This window comes from Syngnathoides biaculeatus, chromosome 13, assembly GCF_019802595.1.
Source record: "Syngnathoides biaculeatus isolate LvHL_M chromosome 13, ASM1980259v1, whole genome shotgun sequence".
Taxonomy (NCBI): Eukaryota; Metazoa; Chordata; class Actinopteri; order Syngnathiformes; family Syngnathidae; genus Syngnathoides; species Syngnathoides biaculeatus.
Genome location: NC_084652.1, coordinates 572,627 through 592,161, shown reverse-complemented (window position 1 = coordinate 592,161; position 19,535 = coordinate 572,627). Strand labels below are relative to the sequence as shown.

The 19,535-nt window shown below is 44.3% G+C and overlaps 3 protein-coding genes across 6 annotated transcripts in view; 1 reads left to right on the top strand and 2 right to left on the bottom strand.

The window, feature by feature from the left end:
• Positions 1-748: 748 nt before the first annotated feature.
• mcm4 (minichromosome maintenance complex component 4) lies at positions 749-12,556 on the bottom strand. Its single transcript, XM_061840301.1, has 17 exons — positions 12,483-12,556; positions 11,595-11,669; positions 11,335-11,496; positions 11,123-11,262; positions 10,952-11,053; positions 10,073-10,168; positions 9,903-9,998; positions 8,404-8,542; positions 8,073-8,293; positions 7,864-7,984; positions 7,236-7,495; positions 5,165-5,530; positions 4,949-5,076; positions 3,837-4,044; positions 2,495-2,723; positions 1,181-1,314; positions 749-1,088 (listed from the first exon to the last, which is right to left on the bottom strand). Exons 2-17 carry the CDS (start codon positions 11,653-11,655, stop codon positions 993-995), a joined length of 2,559 nt encoding a protein of 852 aa, XP_061696285.1. The 5' UTR covers positions 11,656-11,669; positions 12,483-12,556; the 3' UTR covers positions 749-992.
• A 2,214-nt stretch (positions 12,557-14,770) lies between these two features.
• On the top strand, positions 14,771-15,956 carry cebpd (CCAAT enhancer binding protein delta). The gene has a single exon (XM_061838972.1). It carries the CDS (start codon positions 14,903-14,905, stop codon positions 15,755-15,757), a length of 855 nt encoding a protein of 284 aa, XP_061694956.1. The 5' UTR covers positions 14,771-14,902; the 3' UTR covers positions 15,758-15,956.
• A 180-nt stretch (positions 15,957-16,136) lies between these two features.
• The window catches only part of spidr (scaffold protein involved in DNA repair), a 50,511-nt gene continuing 47,112 nt past the window's right edge, over positions 16,137-19,535 (bottom strand). For 2 of the 4 annotated variants that reach the window (XM_061838969.1, XM_061838971.1), the window contains 3 exons: positions 19,341-19,400; positions 16,503-16,517; positions 16,137-16,376 (listed from right to left, as the gene is read on the bottom strand). In XM_061838969.1, coding sequence (XP_061694953.1) covers positions 16,347-16,376; positions 16,503-16,517; positions 19,341-19,400 — 105 coding nt within the window. In that variant the 3' untranslated portion in view covers positions 16,137-16,346. Of the gene's footprint in view, positions 16,518-19,340; positions 19,401-19,535 lie in introns of all 4 variants that reach the window. The other 2 variants (XM_061838968.1, XM_061838970.1) reach the window with 1 other exon arrangement.

Here is a 19,535-nt window from a genome sequence, read left to right as displayed (position 1 = left end):
AAAATAACTTTTTTTCCCTAAACTGATTTCATTCTTTTTAATAAATGCAACCACAATCTTGTTTTAATCCAGTAAAAAAAAGACATTTGTTTTTCTTTTTAATTACATTTTTTTAAATTCTCACCAAAAATGACTAAATTTGTGACCTGAGTCATACAAAAATATATTTTTTAAAAACTTCCGTGTGTGTGTGTGTGGGGGGGGGGAGGGTGCAATATTTGAAGTTCCAAATCGCATTCCATCTATTTTTTGAGGCGCTTATCCTCACGAGGGTCACGGGAGTGCTGGGACTAATCCCAGCCATCATCGGTGAGGTTGCCAACCAACCGCAGGGTACATGGAGACAGTTGCATGCACAGTCACACTTGAAGTCAATTTCAGTCTAGAAATTAATCCACGTTTTTGGAATGTGGGAGGAAACTGGAGCGCCCGGAGAAAACCTGCAAACTCCACACAGGCAGGGCCGGGATTTGAACCCCAGTCCTCAGAACACTCTTACCAGTTGCTCCACCGAGCTGCCCCAAAGAGCACTTAACGTTCAAATTGTTTTGATTGTTTATAAACACACCCAGAATCTAATTTTTAAGATCCTGACAAAACTATTAAAAATCTGGTTAGTACATGGGATTCAACAAGCATTTTAAAATAATTTGTTATATTAAATGGCAAGAAAGTTATTTTAGCCTTAATTTTATACCATGGACTAATTCATGCAAAAATGAAATTTATTTGAAATAAGCCCACAGACTCCAATTGGCAGCTTTTTATTGGCTTTTGCTTTAATACAAACAAATAGAAAGAAAACAGACGGTAGATAAATACATTTTCAAAGCATTTGCTCTAAATTACTTTTTTGAAACCAAAGTGTCAGAAATGTGAAAATTTGCAATATTTTAAACACCCAAAAGAGACATGTTTCAATATATATATTTTTTAACAGTACAAAAGAATACACATTTGAAAGGAAACTGTACACGAAGTCTGGCGACGTTTCAGGCGAGGAGTCGGACCGTCTTTCCAGTGACCGTCAGGAAATCCTCGTCGGCGAGGGCCCGCAGCGCCTCGTCGAACAACTCCTTGGTCACAGCCTGGGAAGAAGAAAAATGTCATTTTTCAAAGTTTGTTTATGGAAGGGAGGATTAAAAATTTAAATTAAAAAAAAAAAAAAAAACATTTTTACAGTTTCTGACTGTCCTCTGAGGTCGTCGAGCAGCTGCTGGTACTTGATGGCGTGCATCTTCCCCTTGGCCTGGATCAGTTTCTTGAGGGCCTGGGCCACCTCCTCCTTTCGCTTTCGGGCTGTGGCACTCATGCCTGAGTGCAAAAACAAAATAAAATCATGACTTTTATCGCTTAATTCAGGACGTCGTTGTACTGATAGGAAGTTTAACAGGAGCGCTATTATTGATTTTTTTTGTGAGGAAAGGACTGCTAACTTTTTATTTTGGAAGGTTTCTATGGTCCAATTTTGTGCACATTCGATAGACTAGCAAGTTGCAGCTGGTACTGACCAACCTGGTGAAAAAAAATAGTTTGGATATTATGTACCGTAATTTCCGGCCTGTAAATTTTGTGAATTTTTTTCTCACGGCCGCAAGGGGGCACTCGGCCGGAAAAGGTAAGAGTGAGACCGCCGGAATATATGTGCCGAGGAAGTGACTTTTACCGGTCCGGCCCTGTTAACGCTGTGCTAACATGTTACTGCCGTGTCTCAGTGATTTTTACTATGTTTTTTTATTTAAACCAGCCCCGTTAGCGCAGCAGGGCTAGTGTTAGTGCGGCGGAGCTAGCGTTAGCACGACGGCGCTAGCGTTAAACTCTGTGTACCGTCTTTGTAAGTATCTCATGGTTTCAATGTGGGCACTTGCGGCTTTTACACGGGTGCGCCGTATGTATGTACCAAATGGTATGTCCTTTACAAATGAACTGGGTGGGGCTTATAACCATGAGCGCTCCGTAGGCCGGAATTACGGTCGTCGTGCTTTTGTGCGGCGACTGTTTATATTTTAGAGTGTTTTGAAATTCCTGCTTTTATTTACATTTCCTCGATGGAAAGCTCATCTCGCTTTTTTGTAAACAAAAGTAAACGATGATATTCAATTGACTGTTTTCATACTGTTACTGGTAGAAATGTTTTTTGTTCTTTCTGCTTTGTGTTTTTGTTCTCATCAAAATGGTGGAACTCCCAGCTGTGGCAGGTTTTGACCACAGTTTTGTGAACAAAAAATAAAATTTTATTTAGTCTACCTTTTTGCAGCGTTATAGCAAGACGGCGCACCGAGTAAAGACGTAGACAATGCTAGCTTACTTGCGCTAAGCTGCCGACTACTTGAGTTCCCATATGCATTTTACTTTTGAGGAAAACGGTTGTGTTTTTTTGTTTTTGAAACTTTAATTTATATCAGACGTTGCATTTTAAAAATCGCAGTTATGCTTCTCTTTTGCTTCCGGTGCGCGACGGTTTCGATTGCTAAACTGTGCGGCGATGGCCGACCTGTGGTGAGGATGGAGATGTCCACGAATCCGGTCCTGGGGTCGGTGGCCGACTGCTTGAGGGCCTCCCTGTGCAGCCTCTTGGCCTCCTCCACGTCGATGGCCTCCACCTTCTCGGAGAAGCGCACCTTGGCGTGGGCCTCGGCCAAGCGGATCAGGGACTCCAATTGTCGGGGGTAGGCCGAAACCATTCCCCTGCCGCTGCCTATCTTCCTCATGTCCACGTAGGCCTGTGGAAGAACCGACCACCGTCATTTACTCCATTCTGCATGTATCTTACTCTGTAAATATAATTACAGAAATTTCTGGCCTATAAGCCGCGACTTTTTTTCGCACACGCTTTCAAACCTGCAGCTTATGCAGTGATGCGGCTAATTTGTGCATTTTTTCTAACGACCGCAAGGGGGCACTCGAGCGGAAAACTTAAGAGTGAGACCAGTGGAATATATGTGTCGAGTAAGTGACTTTTACCGGCGTGATTGTAACTGGCCCTGTTAGTGCTGCGCTAGCGTTAGTGCTGTGCTCGTGTGTTGCTGCTGTATTACTGGCGTGTCTCAATGATATTTACCAGTACGTTTTTTTTTTTTTTTAAATCAACCTTGTTAGCGCTGCACTAGCGTGTTGCTGCTGCGTCTCACTGATTTAGGTGTTTTTTTTTTTTTTAACCGGCTCGCTGTTAGCGCTGTGCTAGCATGTTGCTGCCGCATCTCGGTTTGCCAGTATGTTTTTTTTTTTTTTTTAAATTGGCCCCGTTAGCGCTGCGCTACAGTGTTTCTGCCGCGTCTTAGTAATTTAAGTATGTCTTTTTTTTCTGTTAGCGCTGTGCTAGCGTGTTGCTGCTGTTACTGCCACGTCTCAGTGATTTTTACTGGTATGTTTTTTTAACGGGCTCTGTTATCGCCACGCTAGCGTTAGCATGTTTCTGCCGTGTCTCAGTGACTTAGGTATGTTTTTTTTTTTTTTAACCGGTCCTGTTAGTGCTACCATGTTGTTGCTTTGTTAAGCTAATGTATTCTATCGCTTTCTGTGTACCGTCTTTCTTTGTAAATATCTCGTGTTGCAATGTGGGCACGTGCGGCTTTTACACAGGTGCGGCTTATGTGTGTACCAAATGGTATTTCCTTTAAAAATGAACACGGTTGAGGCTTATAATCAGGTGCTCTCTGCAGGCCGGAAATTATGGTACTTGATCTTTTCCTATAACTGATGTAATGTATTTTAGATGTCAAAATGCTTTGAGGTCGGACATCCAGGTATGATTTCCCAGCATCCTTGAAAAAAAACCGTCAAGACTGAAGACTGACAGAATTAACGACGATGTAAGTAACGACGGACTCCCGCACCTCAATGAGGGCCTGACTGGCCTCCTCGTTGAGTCGAGGGGCGATGTAAGTGCGGGCGTAGGCGATGTAGTCCTTGAGCAGGGCCATGTCCAGGAACTCCTCCTCCATCTGCTCCTCACTCTGGTAGTACAGCGACACCAGGTGGTGGGCCAGCCGCCGGTCGTAGGCCTCGTCTTGCGGGTCCAGCATTAGGAAAATCAGGTCGAATCTGCCAGAGAGCAAAAAAAAAAAAAAAGATGCCACTTGGGTTTGTCGGTCTTGTGACTATTTATTACTTTTTTTTTTTTTTTTTTTTTTTACTTTGCAACAGAAAGGATATTCTGTGACTGTTTTAAGCGCGGTTTGGTTGGATTTTCAGTCCCGTCTGTTTCATGTGGCTTTGTGTGTGGGGAAAAACTCGAGCTGGTTTTGACCAACTTTTTGACAACAAAAGGAGTATCATGTGGATATTCTGCGGCTTGATCTATTTTCAGTTCTCCGCTTCCCGTTTTGTCCCCTTGGCCTTGATGGGGTTGCGTCACTAATGGCGTAGTTGTACACACGCCTGCCTTTGTTGCAGGAAGCGTGGGATCGATTCCCGGTCAGCGATGGTGTCGATATCTGCCCTGCGACTGACTGGCGACCAGTTCAGGGTGTAGGCCGCCTTTTGCCCGAAGCAAGCTGGGATAGGCTCCGGCTTTCCTGCAACCCTTGTGAGGATAAGCGGCTAGGATAATGCCCTTGATGGGTAGCGCTGCTGGAAGTATTAAACATACAGTGAACAAAGAGATAATTAAATTTTTTTAATACTGGTTTTAGATATTTTTCTTTTTTGTACCCATTCTCTTGATAGACAGCGGCACGTATTTAACTTTTTGTGAAATAAAGGATGTTTTTTGATATTTTTTTTTTTTTGGTTACTTCCTAAATTTGGGTTAATATGGAGCTGGAATTCATCAACTTTTTGTGAACAAAGCTAGAATTAAGCAACCTTTCGAGGACATGGCTATTCTGTGATCATTAGGTTACTACTTCCTGTATTTGCTCCATTGCCATTAAGCTTGATCGGTACCGACCGCGGTTTTGCGAACACGGAGGGTTTGAATTCGTAAGCTCGTACAAAATGAACCGACCTGGAGAGCAACGTGTGAGGCAGCTGGATGTTCTCGATGGTAGTCTTCTTGGGGTTCCACTGCGACTCCACGGGGTTGGCGGCGGCCAGCACGGCGGTGCGGGCGTTCAGTTGGCAAATGATCCCCGCCTGCGCTCCAAAGAGGGGAAACGTGTAAACGCCAGAGAGCAGCTTTACATAACCCCGACCGAGCCGACAGGCGCCCGGGTCGGCGTACCTTGGCGATGGAGAGCGTCTGCTGCTCCATGACCTCGTGGAGCACCGAGCGCGTGCTGTCGCTCATCTTGTCGAACTCGTCGATGCAGCAGATGCCGTTGTCGCTCAGCACCAGCGCGCCGGTCTGCAGCACCAGCTGCCGCGTCTCCGGGTCCTTCATCACGTAAGCGGTGAGGCCTACGGCGCTGGAGCCCTTCCCGGACGTGTATTGGCCTCGAGGCACCAGGTTGTACACGTACTGCAGCAGCTGAGACTTGCTGGTGCCCGGGTCGCCGCACAGCAGGATGTTGACCTCGGCGCGGAAGTTGCCGCGACCCGTCTGGCTGAAGTCCTTGCGGGTGCCGCCGAATAGCTGCAGAAGGATGCCCTGGAACGACAAAGAAATATTGTCAAAGATAGAAACATTAAAAAAAAAAAAAAAAAAAAATCAAATCCTAAACAAGTCTGGAGAATCAAGATACAGTACACAGTTTTAATTCAATCTTCATGTAGCGCTGAATAATTGACTAAACCAAACGAAAATCAAGTGTCGGGAAGAAGTGTTCCAGCTTAAACGTATATTCTGTTCAGGTGTATGCAGACACATGCCTTGTTATCGTTTTCCGTAACTTTTGAAAACAGAATGCGTTATTAGTGTTTTAGTCAACGTTTATGGGTCAAAGTTATGCGTATCGATAGCTAAGAGGGCGACTTGTAGGCTTTGTCTTTTGGAATAAGAGCAAAACACACGACATGATACAGCGACGCCTCGGTTCTCGACCACAATCCGTTCCAGAAAACAGTTTGAAAAGTGAACTGTTTGAAAACCGAATTGATGTTTCCCATTACAATGAATGGAAAAAGAAATAATGCGCTCCAAGCTTAAAAAATTTGGCCTTTTAAAGCATTTTTTAGCTTTTCCTGATAATAAACTGCATAGTAGAAATAAATATATAGTTTGAATACTTTATATAATGAATATATCTAAGAAATATATGTATTTTTTGCTTAAAATGTATGCTTTAGTAGTAGAGTACGCTAGGCTGGCAGTGCATTGCCATATCTGTAGCGACTCGACCCCCAGCCTTGTAAACTTTTTTTTTTATTAACAAAAGTGCAGAATAACTTTAAACAAACAACAATGAGGGGGAAATAAGCATTTTTTTTTATTTTTACAAAATGTAACGAAAACATCCGTAACTCGAGTTAACAAACAAAACAAAAATGCTTAAACAACTGTACATAATCAAATGTCTTTGGGGGTGGCGACGCGGCCCCTTTTAACAAAAAAAAAAAAAAAAACGAATGGAATGTCATTTGTTTCTGCCATCTCTTAAGAACATTTCTGAAGTGGCTCATCACGACCATTAAAATTCTGGAGTGCTCCGCTACATTCAGATTTATCGGGGTGATGAAGTTCGACGAAATTATGGATTTCGTCCCACTTGGCACAGGTGGCGGCTTTGATATTCGCACTCGGGACAAACATGGTCACTACCAGGACACGTCTGTGTACAGAGGCTGCGTTATACAGAACAACAAAAGTGTGCTGATTGTGCCGCGCGCGTCATGTCATTTATGTTATTTTCCGGCAGCGTGGGAATTCACAACAAAGCACGTCGCGGGTCAGCTGGTCTTGCCGCGCGCTATTTGTTATTTCCGGGTTTTGTCAGTGGCATTCGAGTACAACGGGGACGTTCGAAAACCAACTAAGGTAACAGCGTTCTTTATATCACATGCAAGTGGACTCATTTGATTATTCATTTTTCCTTCGTCTATCTTCACCTACCAATTTGTATTTGGTTCACACTTGAAGTGTGAAGGCCCCAACACAGATCAGTTAATTTTTTAATGTGGCATTTTGTGTTTATATTGAATAAGAAATGTTCTTATGACCCTCCCGATAATTTCTTGAGGGCTCCTTGACGGGGCTACTGTTTTATTTTATTCAATTGTTTACATATGTCAAAATGGAAATGAAATACCTCAGCTTGTATTTTCCTTGTTTTAAATTCCTGACTTTTTCTTAAAAATGTTCAAATAATATCACTCGTGGTCTGACCGAGCTCACTAAAATGAGCTTAAACACACACCTTTTTGATGTCCTCATGCTCGTAGATGCTGGGCGCCAGGGCGGCGGCGAGGCGCTCGTAAACGTCCGGCTTGGCCGCGAGCTCCTTGAGGATCTGCACGCGGTCCTCGGTGAAGAGCTTCTGCTCGGCCTCTTCGTCCAGGCCGTGGAGGCGCTTCTCGTCCGTCTTGCGAAAGTGGATGGCGTCGATGTGCGTTTTGTACACCGCCTTCACGTTGCTCTGCAGCGGGTTGACCCGCATGGGCACCGCCCGGTAGATGCCTGCCACCATGGATTATTTCGTATGAGCATTTTTACGAAAAACTGCCGACGGCCAGTAGATGACATTTCTGCAACTCATATTTATTTTTTTTTCACGGACATTGAAGTGAATAATATGTATTTTTCATTACAATATCTATTTTAGAATGTTTCTTGGGATGACACTTGGGCTTTTAGTAAAACCGATGACTGGTGTCATTTTCATGACATGGTACATCCGATGTGTGCGTTTACGGTGCGCTCGCGTTGGCGCATATCCGATTTGTAACCCCGTTTGGAAGAGGCCTTCTTTTAATTTGAAGATGCGTAACGGCGTCCCTTGAAGCACGCAGCGTAAATGAGACCGTATAACGTGGAGGCTCGCTCACCAGTGACGTTGACTCTGTCCCCGGGCTGCACTTTGTCCACCAGGTCGTTGTGCGCGTAAACGGCAGTGGTGTGCGGCGTCTGTCCCGCCGGCATGTCTTCGGGCGACTCCTGAATTTTGATCTGTTTTGCGGGAGAAAGAAGCGACAGATGCCGTGACCTCGCCCACACGCGGCGTAAACAAAATCTGCCGGGCCGCTCGGCAGCCCACCATCTGCTTGTCGGAGAAAACCGAGCGGTTGTGAATGAGCGCCAGGCTGTGGGTGGTGTTGCAGTGGCGGCAGACGGCCGGCTCGGCGATGCGCCCGCGGTCCACCTCCACGCGCGTGCTGAAGGCGCACACCTGACACTGGAAGAAGGCCTCCTGCATCTCGGGGATGAGCTGCGAGGTGCGAATCACCATGCCGCAGACGGTGATCAGCTGGTCGATGTCTGCGACGGGCAAAGGCGAAAGGCGTCGCTTCACCACACCGATCCCGCTCCAAATGTGCGGCGTGTGAAGTGTGATGTCACAGCGGAGGCCTCCCGCGGGTCCCACTCACCTTCTGGGTTCAGGCTCCTCATGTTGCGAGTTTTCATCGCACTGTAGGGCCGCACCTGGATCTGGTAGTCCAGGTTGGAGTCCGGGAAACGCTCGAAGAAGAGCTCGCTGACGGCCATGTCGAAGGTGGGGATGACTTCCTGTCAAAGACAACGCAGGTTATTTAGAAATGAACAAATTTGTTCAGCTTTGTAACATAGGGGGAAAAAAAAAAAAAAACAGATGTGCACATCCATGTGTTTAGTTTCCCCAGCAAACAAATTAATATTCAGATAGATGCAATGACTGAAAATGTCACCCCTTTTCATCCTTTGAAAATGCAATACAGTACAGCCGCGGTTCTCGACCAAAATCCGTTCCAGAAAGCGGTTCGAGAAGTGATTTGTTCTAAATCCAAATCGCTAATTCCCATTACAATTAACAGAAAAAGAAATAATGCGTTCCAAGCCTAAAAAATAGGCTTTTTAAAGCATTTTTTAAGGTTTTCTTGATGATAAACGCCATAATACAAATATATATATAGTCTAAATACTTTCTATAATGAAATAATATATATACACTGTAGTTTTATATATATATATATATATATATATATATATTTTTTTTTTTACACACGTACATTTTTTGCTTAAAATGAATGCTTTCGTAGTAGAGTAGGCTAGGTTAGGAGTGCATTGCAGTATCTGTAGCGAATCGCCACCAGCCCTGTAAACTTTTTTTAACCAACAAAAGCACAGAATAACTTTACACAAGCAATAATGAGCAGGGGAAGCAAACAATTATTTTTTTTGGACAAAACGTAACATACAAAAACATGAACTCGTAACTCGAGTTAACGAAATCATTGAAACAAAACAAATGTGCAGAAATGCTAATAGAACAGGGCATTGTTATAGTTCACAAGAAAAAAAGCAATGCAAAACTATCAACTGTAAAATCTCTATGGTGGGGATGACTCGCCCCCTGGAGGTTCTTTTCCTTTCCCCAAGAACATATCTAGTGTCACTTCTATGGAGCCATGATTGGGGGTTAATAGTCCTCAAAAGAAAGAAGGGAAAAAAAAAAAAAAAAAAAACAGCAAATGTAGCTACCGGGACACGTCTGCGTACACAGGATCCGTTATACACAATAAAAAAGCGCATCGTCGGTCAGCTGATTGCATTCGAGTACTGGATTTCTGTTTGAAATCAGAAGCAAAAAAACCTTTAAATTTTCACTTGAAAACCGATTTGTTCGAAAACCGAATATTCACTGTATTAGAATCAGAAAACTATTCAGTTCAAGCACTGGCAGAAAACTCCTGGTGCTAAAGCCTTGCAGCAACAACAATTTTAACATTTCTAATTTAGTCGTAAAGTTTTTGGTGCCGCTACAACCTGTTGTGGAAAGTTAACCGCAGGTTATTCAGTTACAGATGTTTCAATATTCCTAAAATTCCTCCGCTCAACTCCACATGGAAAGGTAGCGATACAGGTTCAAATGTTGCCAGAGGAACCAAACCTGCGGGTAGCTGATGAGCTGCCTGTAAAGTTCTGCGTCGAAGGCTCGCACGTGGCTGCAACTGACGTTGAGGACGGGGTCTCCGACTACACTGATCTGCGGACGGGCCAGACCACACGATTCGTGAGTGAAACATTCTTTGATATAATAAGAAAAATAAAAGATGTCACCTCTTCCAGCTTCTGCATGTAGAGGGGCTCGTTGAGGTCCAAACCGGCGTTTTCGTCGTCTGTGCAAGTAGGGTCCACGAACCTCTGCAAGAACCTCTGCGGACAAAGTGGATAATGAAGAGCACAATTCCCATTTAAAGTCTATTCCATATACCCTAATTCCCGGCGTACAGAGCGCACCTGGTTACAACCCTCACCGAGTACATGTGTAAAGGAAATACCATTTGGTACATACATACACCGCACCCGTGTAAGTGCCCACATTGAAACGCGAGATATTTACAAAGGCAAAAATCACCGAGACATGGCAGCGACACGCTAGTGCAGCGCGAACAGGGTCGGACTGGTAAAAGTCACTTCCTCGACACATATGTTCCACCGGTCTCACTCTTACCTATTCCTCTCGAGTGCCCCCTTGCGGCCGTTAGAAAAAAAATGCACAAATTAGCCGCAGGGATGAAAGCGTGTGAAAAAAGTCACAGCTTGTAGGCCGGAAATTACGGTACTTTTCAGTCGCAAGAGATGGAAGTGGTACATCCGCCTGACTTCGGTGCAGGCAGCGTTGTGTTGAGTCGTTATACACGTCCTGTACTATTCTAACATATTTCTCTGCCACACTGGACTTGTGCATGCAGAACCATGCAGTCCCTTTCTTGGTACTCTGTCATAGGCGTTCTACGATCCGTTATAATCAGTCAAATATGGATGTTTTTTAAGTAAATTAGTAATTTAATTGATAAAAAAATACAGCATTAATAATAGTTTGCCTGAGTTGACCCATGAACTTCATTGATGCAGCAACATATTCCAAAAGTGCCACCTGAGAGGAGAAATTTGGAATCGTCACTAGAACCACGCAATGAACTTGTCAGCACAAACCTGAAACTTCTCCTTGCAGGTTCCCACGTTGACGTCAGTCCCCCAGATGACCAGCCTCTGACCAGCGTTGGCCTCGCTGGCGAGCCCACCCTCGCCACTCGGCTGGGAACAAACAACATTTCAAGTGAGACGCAGTCCGTCTAGTCGGACGGCCGTTCGGGTCGGACTTACCGGCTCGGATTGAAGCTCGACCTGAGGGGCCTTCCTCACCGAGCCCAGATCGGGACGCTGGCGGACCGGGGTGCCCCGGATGCTGCTTCGAGGGGTCCCGTACATGAGAGGGGAGCTCATGTCCACGTCGTTGGGAAGGACTGCCCAGAGAAAAAGTTTCGGAGGTTCAAAATAATCGTCTTGATGCTATCGCATGCAATCGCACAAGTCACCTGAAGCTCGAGGGCTGGAGAAGAGCGAAATGTCCTGCGGCGCCGCCGGGCTGAGCAGGTCGGTAGCGGGCGAGGTGGGCATGGGCATCAGGTCCACCGCGGACGAGTCAAGAGCCCGGCGCCGCTGAGACGCCGGAGATGAGGCGTGGCCATCGCTGCTGGCTGCTGGGTAAAATACATTATTTGTAGTCCTTCTGTACAAGTCATACAGATATATATATATATTTTTATTTATTTTTTTTTTTTTAAGTACCACGTACGTGTGGACGGGTTAGTGCTCCTCCCTCTTTTGCGGCCAGGAGTTGACATAGGAGAAGACATTGTGGAGAGTAGATCTAGACAAGCATAATCAAATTTATTCCTAAAAATGCAAGTATTAAGATTTCAAATGGAGTGAATTCCTTTGGAAGCCAACTGGAATCCTGCATTTTTAAGAAGATACTGTTGAGAGCACAACAATGGTAGAGCTAAAATTTAACTACATTTAAATAAATTAAAATAATTTACTAAATATAAAACAAATATTTATTCCATTTGGTTAAGAAATAAGAATGTAAAAATGCTTAAACAACGCAAGAACTCAATCGATTAGAACAGGAATTTACTACAAAATAAAAAAAAAGCGTGGCCTTATTTAAAAACGATATTTAATTTAAAAAATAAACAAAGAATAAACGAAATGACAAAACAAATTGTCACATTGGGGGTGTATGTCGATGAAAAATTAAACTTTTTTTTGTGTGTCATCCGAACACGAATAAAAAGTTGCGACAACAAAAAACTATGGACCCATACCATTTTATACGTATGTTTATATACTTTGTGAAAATGACCAGATCTAATTAATTCAACATTAAGATAGCAGTGGAGAAACAGATTCAGTGGTGGTTAAAAGTATGTGATGATTTGTTATGATGGAAATTTCCAGCGTAGAAGTGACATTTCCATCCACCATTACTCATGCGGCTGCACGGCAAACAATAACCCGACAAGAAACTCTGCCGTTAGAGCAAAAAGGGGGAAAAAATTGGCACAACACTGATGGACATTACGGATAACATGTTTGACGATTCGAACCTGGATGCGTGTGACATGAAAACAATGTTTTGATCGCATGAAAATGATTAAAAATAAATTCCACTTCTTACCTTTCTGCCAACGCGTCTGTGGGTTACTGCAGTGGCGCGAAAATGTCTATGACGTATATTTCGCGGGTAGCTGTGGACCAATGGTAAGCCTGCATTATTCCTCACTTCCGGTAGAATCTTCCACAACTGAGGGTGGGGTTTGATTTAGGGATTTGTTCGTTGTAGTGTTAAATGATTGTTTAACCGATCCGTTGTACGTAAAATATTGTTAGTAAATACATTTAACAAAATAGTTGTTGTATTTAAGTGATTGTTGCAATGAATATGTGGTGTTTGAAGGTTTCGTTGACAACCGGGTACCTCGATCAAATACCATATGGTTTCGTCCAAGCTGAGTGCTCGAAAGCCGGAAAAATACTGTAAATAAAAAACTACATAATATTTATCCATCCATTTATTTTCTTAGCCGCTTATCCTTAGAAAGGTCAGGGGATATATATATATATATATATATATATATATATTATATATATATATATATATATATATATGTGTTTTTAATTCAATGTGTATTCACCGTGCAAGAGTGAACATTGAACACTTGGTGGCGCAATTTCCATTTTAGACGAAACACCTACACGCGACAACTGCTTTGCTTTACATTGCTTGGGGCAATATTATTACACATTGTTCTTGAAACATGTTTACCTATGATGACTTCCCGACATAGGACGCTTTGAGGTTACATTAAAAAAAAAGTACGGAGGTGTACACATATAATAACAATCGGGCCAAACGAGCACGTTCCTCTGTTGCACTCAAAGTCTTTCATAATGTCTCGATATTATCCAAAACGATTATCCTTCAGTGTGTGGGGTGTGTTGAGTGATTTCTTTCCTCCATGACATGGTCAGATCACTAATCAAAAAATTTAAATAAAAAAGACTGGATGGCTCATTGGCCACCAAAACTGAAGTTGCCATCGGCCATCTTGATACTCCCAAAACAACGGTGCCGGCCTGTGCATTAATCGTCAGTTTCGTGGCTGGTAAAACATTCCACTGGTAAGTTAGAAAGATTTACTTTGACAATGTTCAAGTTTGTTTGTAAAGTTTTTTTTTGAAATTATTTTCTGATGATCTTAATTCACCTGAACAAAGTTTTTGGTTGTTGTTCTTTGCTTCACCTTTATAGGCCGAGGCCTGGGTAATATGCAACGTTTCTTGGTAGTCGCGGCGTTTTATGTCTTTCCTTTGCACTTAGCCTTATTTATTTATTTTTTTTGATTTACCAAGTCGGATTAAAAATCCTTCATGTTACCAGAACTGAATAAAATGTCAAGTTCACGCGACAAGTTTTAATTCTAAACGCCAAACTTTGAGAAAAACCTCGCCACAATCCAACCTGTAAAGCATGTCCTCCACGCGTTTTGGGAGTACCAAGATGGCGGCCAACTGGCTTCGACCAACCGACATACTGCTTTATGTGTATGTCTTATTATTATTATTATTATTATTATTATTTTTAGATCAGTGCCTCGGACACTGGTCATAGCCAACAATTCTAAATGTGGAACCTGTTGAATATTTGTGCATTCATTTAATAATCTGCTGCCTCCCACAGGTCAGTATCGGTACTACGACTACGAGAAGATTATCGGGAGTGGGAACAGTTGTGTACTGTGCTGGGTTGGTCATCCGAAGTACACTACCCACGATAAAGTCAACAATTTGTACATCTCTGTAGTGCCATTATAACTATATTTAGCTTTAGCGTGGTAACTCTGCATGGTATGCGCCATTAATTGCATTATTGCTAGTACTCTACTATTACACGTGCTATATTTGTAATAACTCCGTATGTGTGTATTCCTTAACCATGCATCCACCCAAAAAAAAAAAAAAGAAAAATCATACATGAGGAGTTTTTCACATTTCATTTACAAAAATCAGCATTCGTGTACCTGCTTTAGATAAAAGGGGGTCGTCCATAGTGTTAATAAACTGGTAATAGTTTCTTCTAAACTATGAAGAATGTCTGCTAAGGGGTTAAAATAACCCCCAGCGGCAAAAGTGAACTCGCATTTAGATGAATATCAGCTATCCGAGGGCCAGAACTCATCTTGATCCGAAAGTGCGTATAAACAACTCATGGAGCCATTCATGTTGTCGTAGTAAAAATTGGAAAAAAAAAAAAAGTGGAAAAAGCAAGCCCCGCCCCCTGTTCCCTTCGAAAGGGAAGTTACCGGAGACCACGTGACCCCGCTCCCAACTTGACTGGCCCGTCGGAGGGAGGGTGTGCGTGACGTCACCGCAGCGCGCTACAAAACAGTGCGCCAAAGTTATCGACGAGTCAGAAGCGTCAACTTGACGAGGCGTCCAAAAAATAAAAATTAAAAAAGTCGGCGATCAGGAAGTGAAATCCGGAGCAGCAGCAGCAGCAGCCAAGCAAATAATCGCGTGGACGAGCCAGCAGAGTTCATGTGCGACATACACAGCCTGGACCCCCACGGCGTGTCTCCACCATGCAACATGAGTTGGGCAATGGAGCCCGCTAACTTCTACGAGAGCGCCAAGCTCGGGGTTCCGCTGGCCGGGCCGTGCAAGCCGGCGGTCCGGCCCGAGGAGGGGGCCGCCACCATGGCCGAGCTCACCGCCCCGGCCATATACGACGACGAGAGCGCCATCGACTTCAGCCAGTACATCGAGTCCATGACGTCCGTGCCCAACCTGGAGCTCTGCAACGACGAGCTCTTCCTCGACCTCTTCAACACGGTCAAGCAGGAGAAGGCGGAGCTGTACGCCGCCCAGGCGTCGGTGCCGCCGGTCTGCCAGACCCCCTACGCCGCGGATCGCAGGTCGGCCTCGGCGGCGCAGGACAAGGGTCCGTTCGGGGGACCGTCCATCAAGCAGGAGTCCGACTGGAGCGACAGCGACGTGTCGTCGTCGCTGCCGTGTCAGATCGAAACCTGCGCCCAGACCTCGGTCAGCCTCCCCACGGGGCAGCCGACGCCGCCCGCCACGCCGGAGCCCGTCTCGGCCAAGGGCTCGCCGCGCAAGTCCGGCCGGGAGAAGTCCAAGAAGGCGGTGGACAGGTTCAGCGTGGAGTACCGACAGCGGCGGGAGAGGAATAACATCGCCGTGCGCAAGAGCAGGGACAAGGCCAAGATGCGCAACTTGGAGATGCAGCAGAAGCTGATCGAGTTGAGCTCCGAGAACGACAGACTGCACAAAACCATCGAGCAGCTCACCCGGGAGCTGGGCGGCCTCCGAGAGTTCTTCAAGCAGATGCCCGGAGCCTCCTTCGCGGGGAGCGTCATCGCGGAGGGTCGGTGACCAAGTGACGCTTCCATGCCCCATGTTTTTTTTTTTGTTTTGTTTTAAATAATTTTGGAAGAGATACCTCAAGAGACATTTTGTTCTTTACCATCTGTACCAGATGTATTTTAAGCTTACCATAATGGCACTGGAAAATATATGATGTCGCTGCCATATTTTTTGTGGGATTTATTGTTCTTTGTATTAAATTATTTTACCACTGCATTTAAATGATGTTGTTATACAGACCTTGCCATGGTACATGTTTTATAATTCCAGACTTTGTATAAGAGCCAGAGCATGATCTTTTTACTTATAGTTTGTTTGAAACATTTTGTTAATGGATGCTATAAAAAAAAAATAAAATAAAACAAGCTGTAAAGGTGCAACCCTGGTCTGCGTGGTAGTAACACAACTTTATTTCCCAAAACATTTCATTTTACATAAACGAGTGAAACGCAACGGAAAAAGGCGCTGGATCGCGCACGTGGGCGGCTTTGACAGTGCGTCCGCCATTGGTCCGCGCTGGGCCTGTCAACCGACACAAACGCCACTTCCTCGTCTTCCTGCTGTAGTGCGCTCGCCTCGTGCAGTCACCGAGAGGCCTTCAAAGGGGGGGGGCGGGGGGAACTAAATCCTAAAAAAAAAAAAAAAAACCTCACAGGCAGATTTCTTCTAGGCTGATCCACAGCGAGGGTCTCCTGGTGACCGCACGGACGTAAAGTTGGAGGGGCCCCACTTCTTTCCCCAGCACGCTGTTCACCTCAATCTCTGGACGCTGGAAAAACAAACAAAAACGCTAAAATTTTGACCATTATATGTTAGGAATTGTAATTATTCCAGTCCATTGACATCATTAGGAAAACAAAGACCACCGCCCTCTACACATGGATATCTTCACCAGAGCTGCAGTTAATACATAAATGCACTTGCTCAAATGCGGCGTCATTTGGACAACATGTATCGCTGGTGTCGATCTAACAAATTTGCTCAAAAAGTGGACAATCCTGTTATTAACGCCGTGCCGCGACTAGTTGCTGGGTGCATCGCCCGCTTACAAACAAACTTTTCTCTTTTCTCACGAGTTAAAAAACAACAAAAAAAGTGTCAGTTAAGAGAAACTGTCCACAACATGCATTTGTACAGATAAAAGAACCACCCCCGCGGGGGCATATAGCGGACCCCCCCACATATTCACTGTTCTAAATATCTGCAGTATGCGTGATATGTATTGAATTACTGTTGGCCATCAGCAGGGGAGCGTCAGTTATTCTCCATTTTTTTTTTTTTTTAACTCGTGGTCCGCTCCGGCGCTGTGCACCCACAAAAAGCAGCTGCAATTGTGAACCAAAAATGGGTGTCTTGAGATCGATCAATCGATCGATCTATGCAGTGCACAATTAGTGAATGTGTAATAAACTTCAGGAAAATAAAGACTCCATGTATTGTGAAAACATGCATCCTGTGGCTGCAAGTATTCAAGATGACATTGGTCAAAAATAATACACAAAAATGCGTATGAAGAGATTCCACCAATTGCATGACTCACGAAGGCAGTGAACACTTGGATATACGGTTTGAAGCCAGAAGTTTCCATACACTGTGCAAAACAACATTTCATTTTTTGTCTCACAGTCAGAATTCAAATCCGACTAAACCTGTCCTGTTTAAGGTCAGTCATGTTCCACAAAATTATATAATTTCATTAAATGCCCACAATATTGAGAGAATTTATTATTTTCTTGGAAGTCAAAAGTTTACATTCACAAAAAGTGGTGTGTCTTGAAAGAACTTGGGGAAGACCAAATGAGGACAACATGAGTTTGGAAGCTCCTGATAGGGAAAGTCACAACATGTGAGTTAAGCGACGGCACACCTGGGGATGTATTTAAGGCCACACTTCAAACGCTCATCCTTGGGTGCAATTTCCAGATGTTCGAAGGTGCCAGGTTCATCTTTTCAAAACGTTATACGCAAGTACCTATCCTGGGAATATCCAGCAACCACACCATTCAGGAAGGAGACGGACTCTGTGTCCCAGAAATGAAGATGTTTTGGTCCGAAGTGTTCGAATCGAACCCAGAACAAAAGCTAAAGACCTTGTGCAGATGCTGGATGAAGCTGGTAACAAAGTGTCATTATCCGCAATGAAACTCGTCCTGCACTGACATTAGTTCTTCTTCTTCATTTCCTTTCGGCTTGTCCCGTTAGGGGTCGCCACATCGTGTCATTTTTTTCCATCCAAGCCAATCTCGTGCATCTTCCTCACTAACACCCACAGTCTTTATGTCCTCCCTCACAAGGTCCATCAACCTTTTCCTTTGGTCTGGCTCTCGCTCTTTTTCCTGGCAGCTCCATCCTCAGCACCCTTCTACCAATATGTGTATACTCTCTCGCCTCTGGACATGCCCAAACCATCAAAGTCTGCCCTCTTGAGCCTCGTCTCCAAAACACCCAACTTTGTCTGTCCCTCTAATGAGCTCATTTCTAATCCTATCCAAGCGAGAACCTCAACATCTTCATTTCTGCCACCTCCAAGTTCTGCAAAAAGACACCAAGAAGAAAGATCTTAACTTCTGGAGACATGTCCTGTGGTCTGATGAATCTAAAGTGGAACTGTTTGGCCATAATGACCAACGTTACATCTGCAGGAAAAAGGGGGAAGCTTGTAGACCTGAGAACACCGACCCAACTGTGAAGTACTGTTGTTTCTTCAGTGCCACCGTCTCTAATCTGTACATCATGACCGCCGGCCTCACCACCGTTTTATAAACTTTGCCCTCCATCCTAGCGGAGACTCTTCCGTCACATAGAACACCAGACACCTCCCGCCAGCTGTTCCACCCCGCTTGGACCCGTTTCTTCACTTCCTTACCACATTCACCGTTGCTCTGGATTGTTGACCCCAAGTATTTGAAGTCATCCACCCTCGCCATCTCTTCCCCCTCCACCCCTCTCATATATTCTGTTTTAATTCGGCTAATCTTCATTCCTCCCCTTTCCAGTGCGTGCCTCCATCTTTCGAATTGTTCCTCCGCCTGCTCCTTGCTTTCACCGCGGATCACAATGTCATCTGCGAACATCTTGGTCCAAGGGGATTCCAGTCTGACCTCATCTGTCAGCCTGTCCATGACTACCACAAACAGGCACTAACTACTCCACCATAAACAACTCCATACTAAGTAAACGTATGTAAACTTTTGACCTCAAAGAAAATAATACAACATTCTATGAGAAATTTTCTCTCTCATAATTGTGGCATTTAACAGAATTAACTAATTTTGGTGATCCGGAGTGACGTGAAGTTGGAGAGCTTTAGTCTGATACGACTTCATACAGTGAGAGAAAAAAATGAAACAAGGTGGGGTTTTTTTTTCGTTTTTTTTTTTTTTTTACAGTGAATGTAAACTTCTGGCTCCAACTGTATCACCGACGGACTATAACGACCCGGGGATGAGATCAGTTTTATCGCCAGATGTGACTTTACACAAGTTCAATGCAGTACAATCAGAGCGTCCGCCTCGGCCCAGTTATATGTTATGTAACTAAGTGTGCATAGTAAAAAAAAAAAAAAAAAAAACAAACGAAGAAGAAAACCTACCGCCGTTGTACGCTCCAGCACGTCCGTGTCAAGAAGGGACATGATCGTACTTTGCTGCAGCTGTCAAGTGGAAGGGGGGTGGGGGAACAAAGGTGTGTTAACATTAATGTTGCTAATAATCCTCTTAAACGTGTAAATTAAAACTAACGACGCATTTGTAATGTGCACCAGATGTTGAGTGACACGTTGACCCCC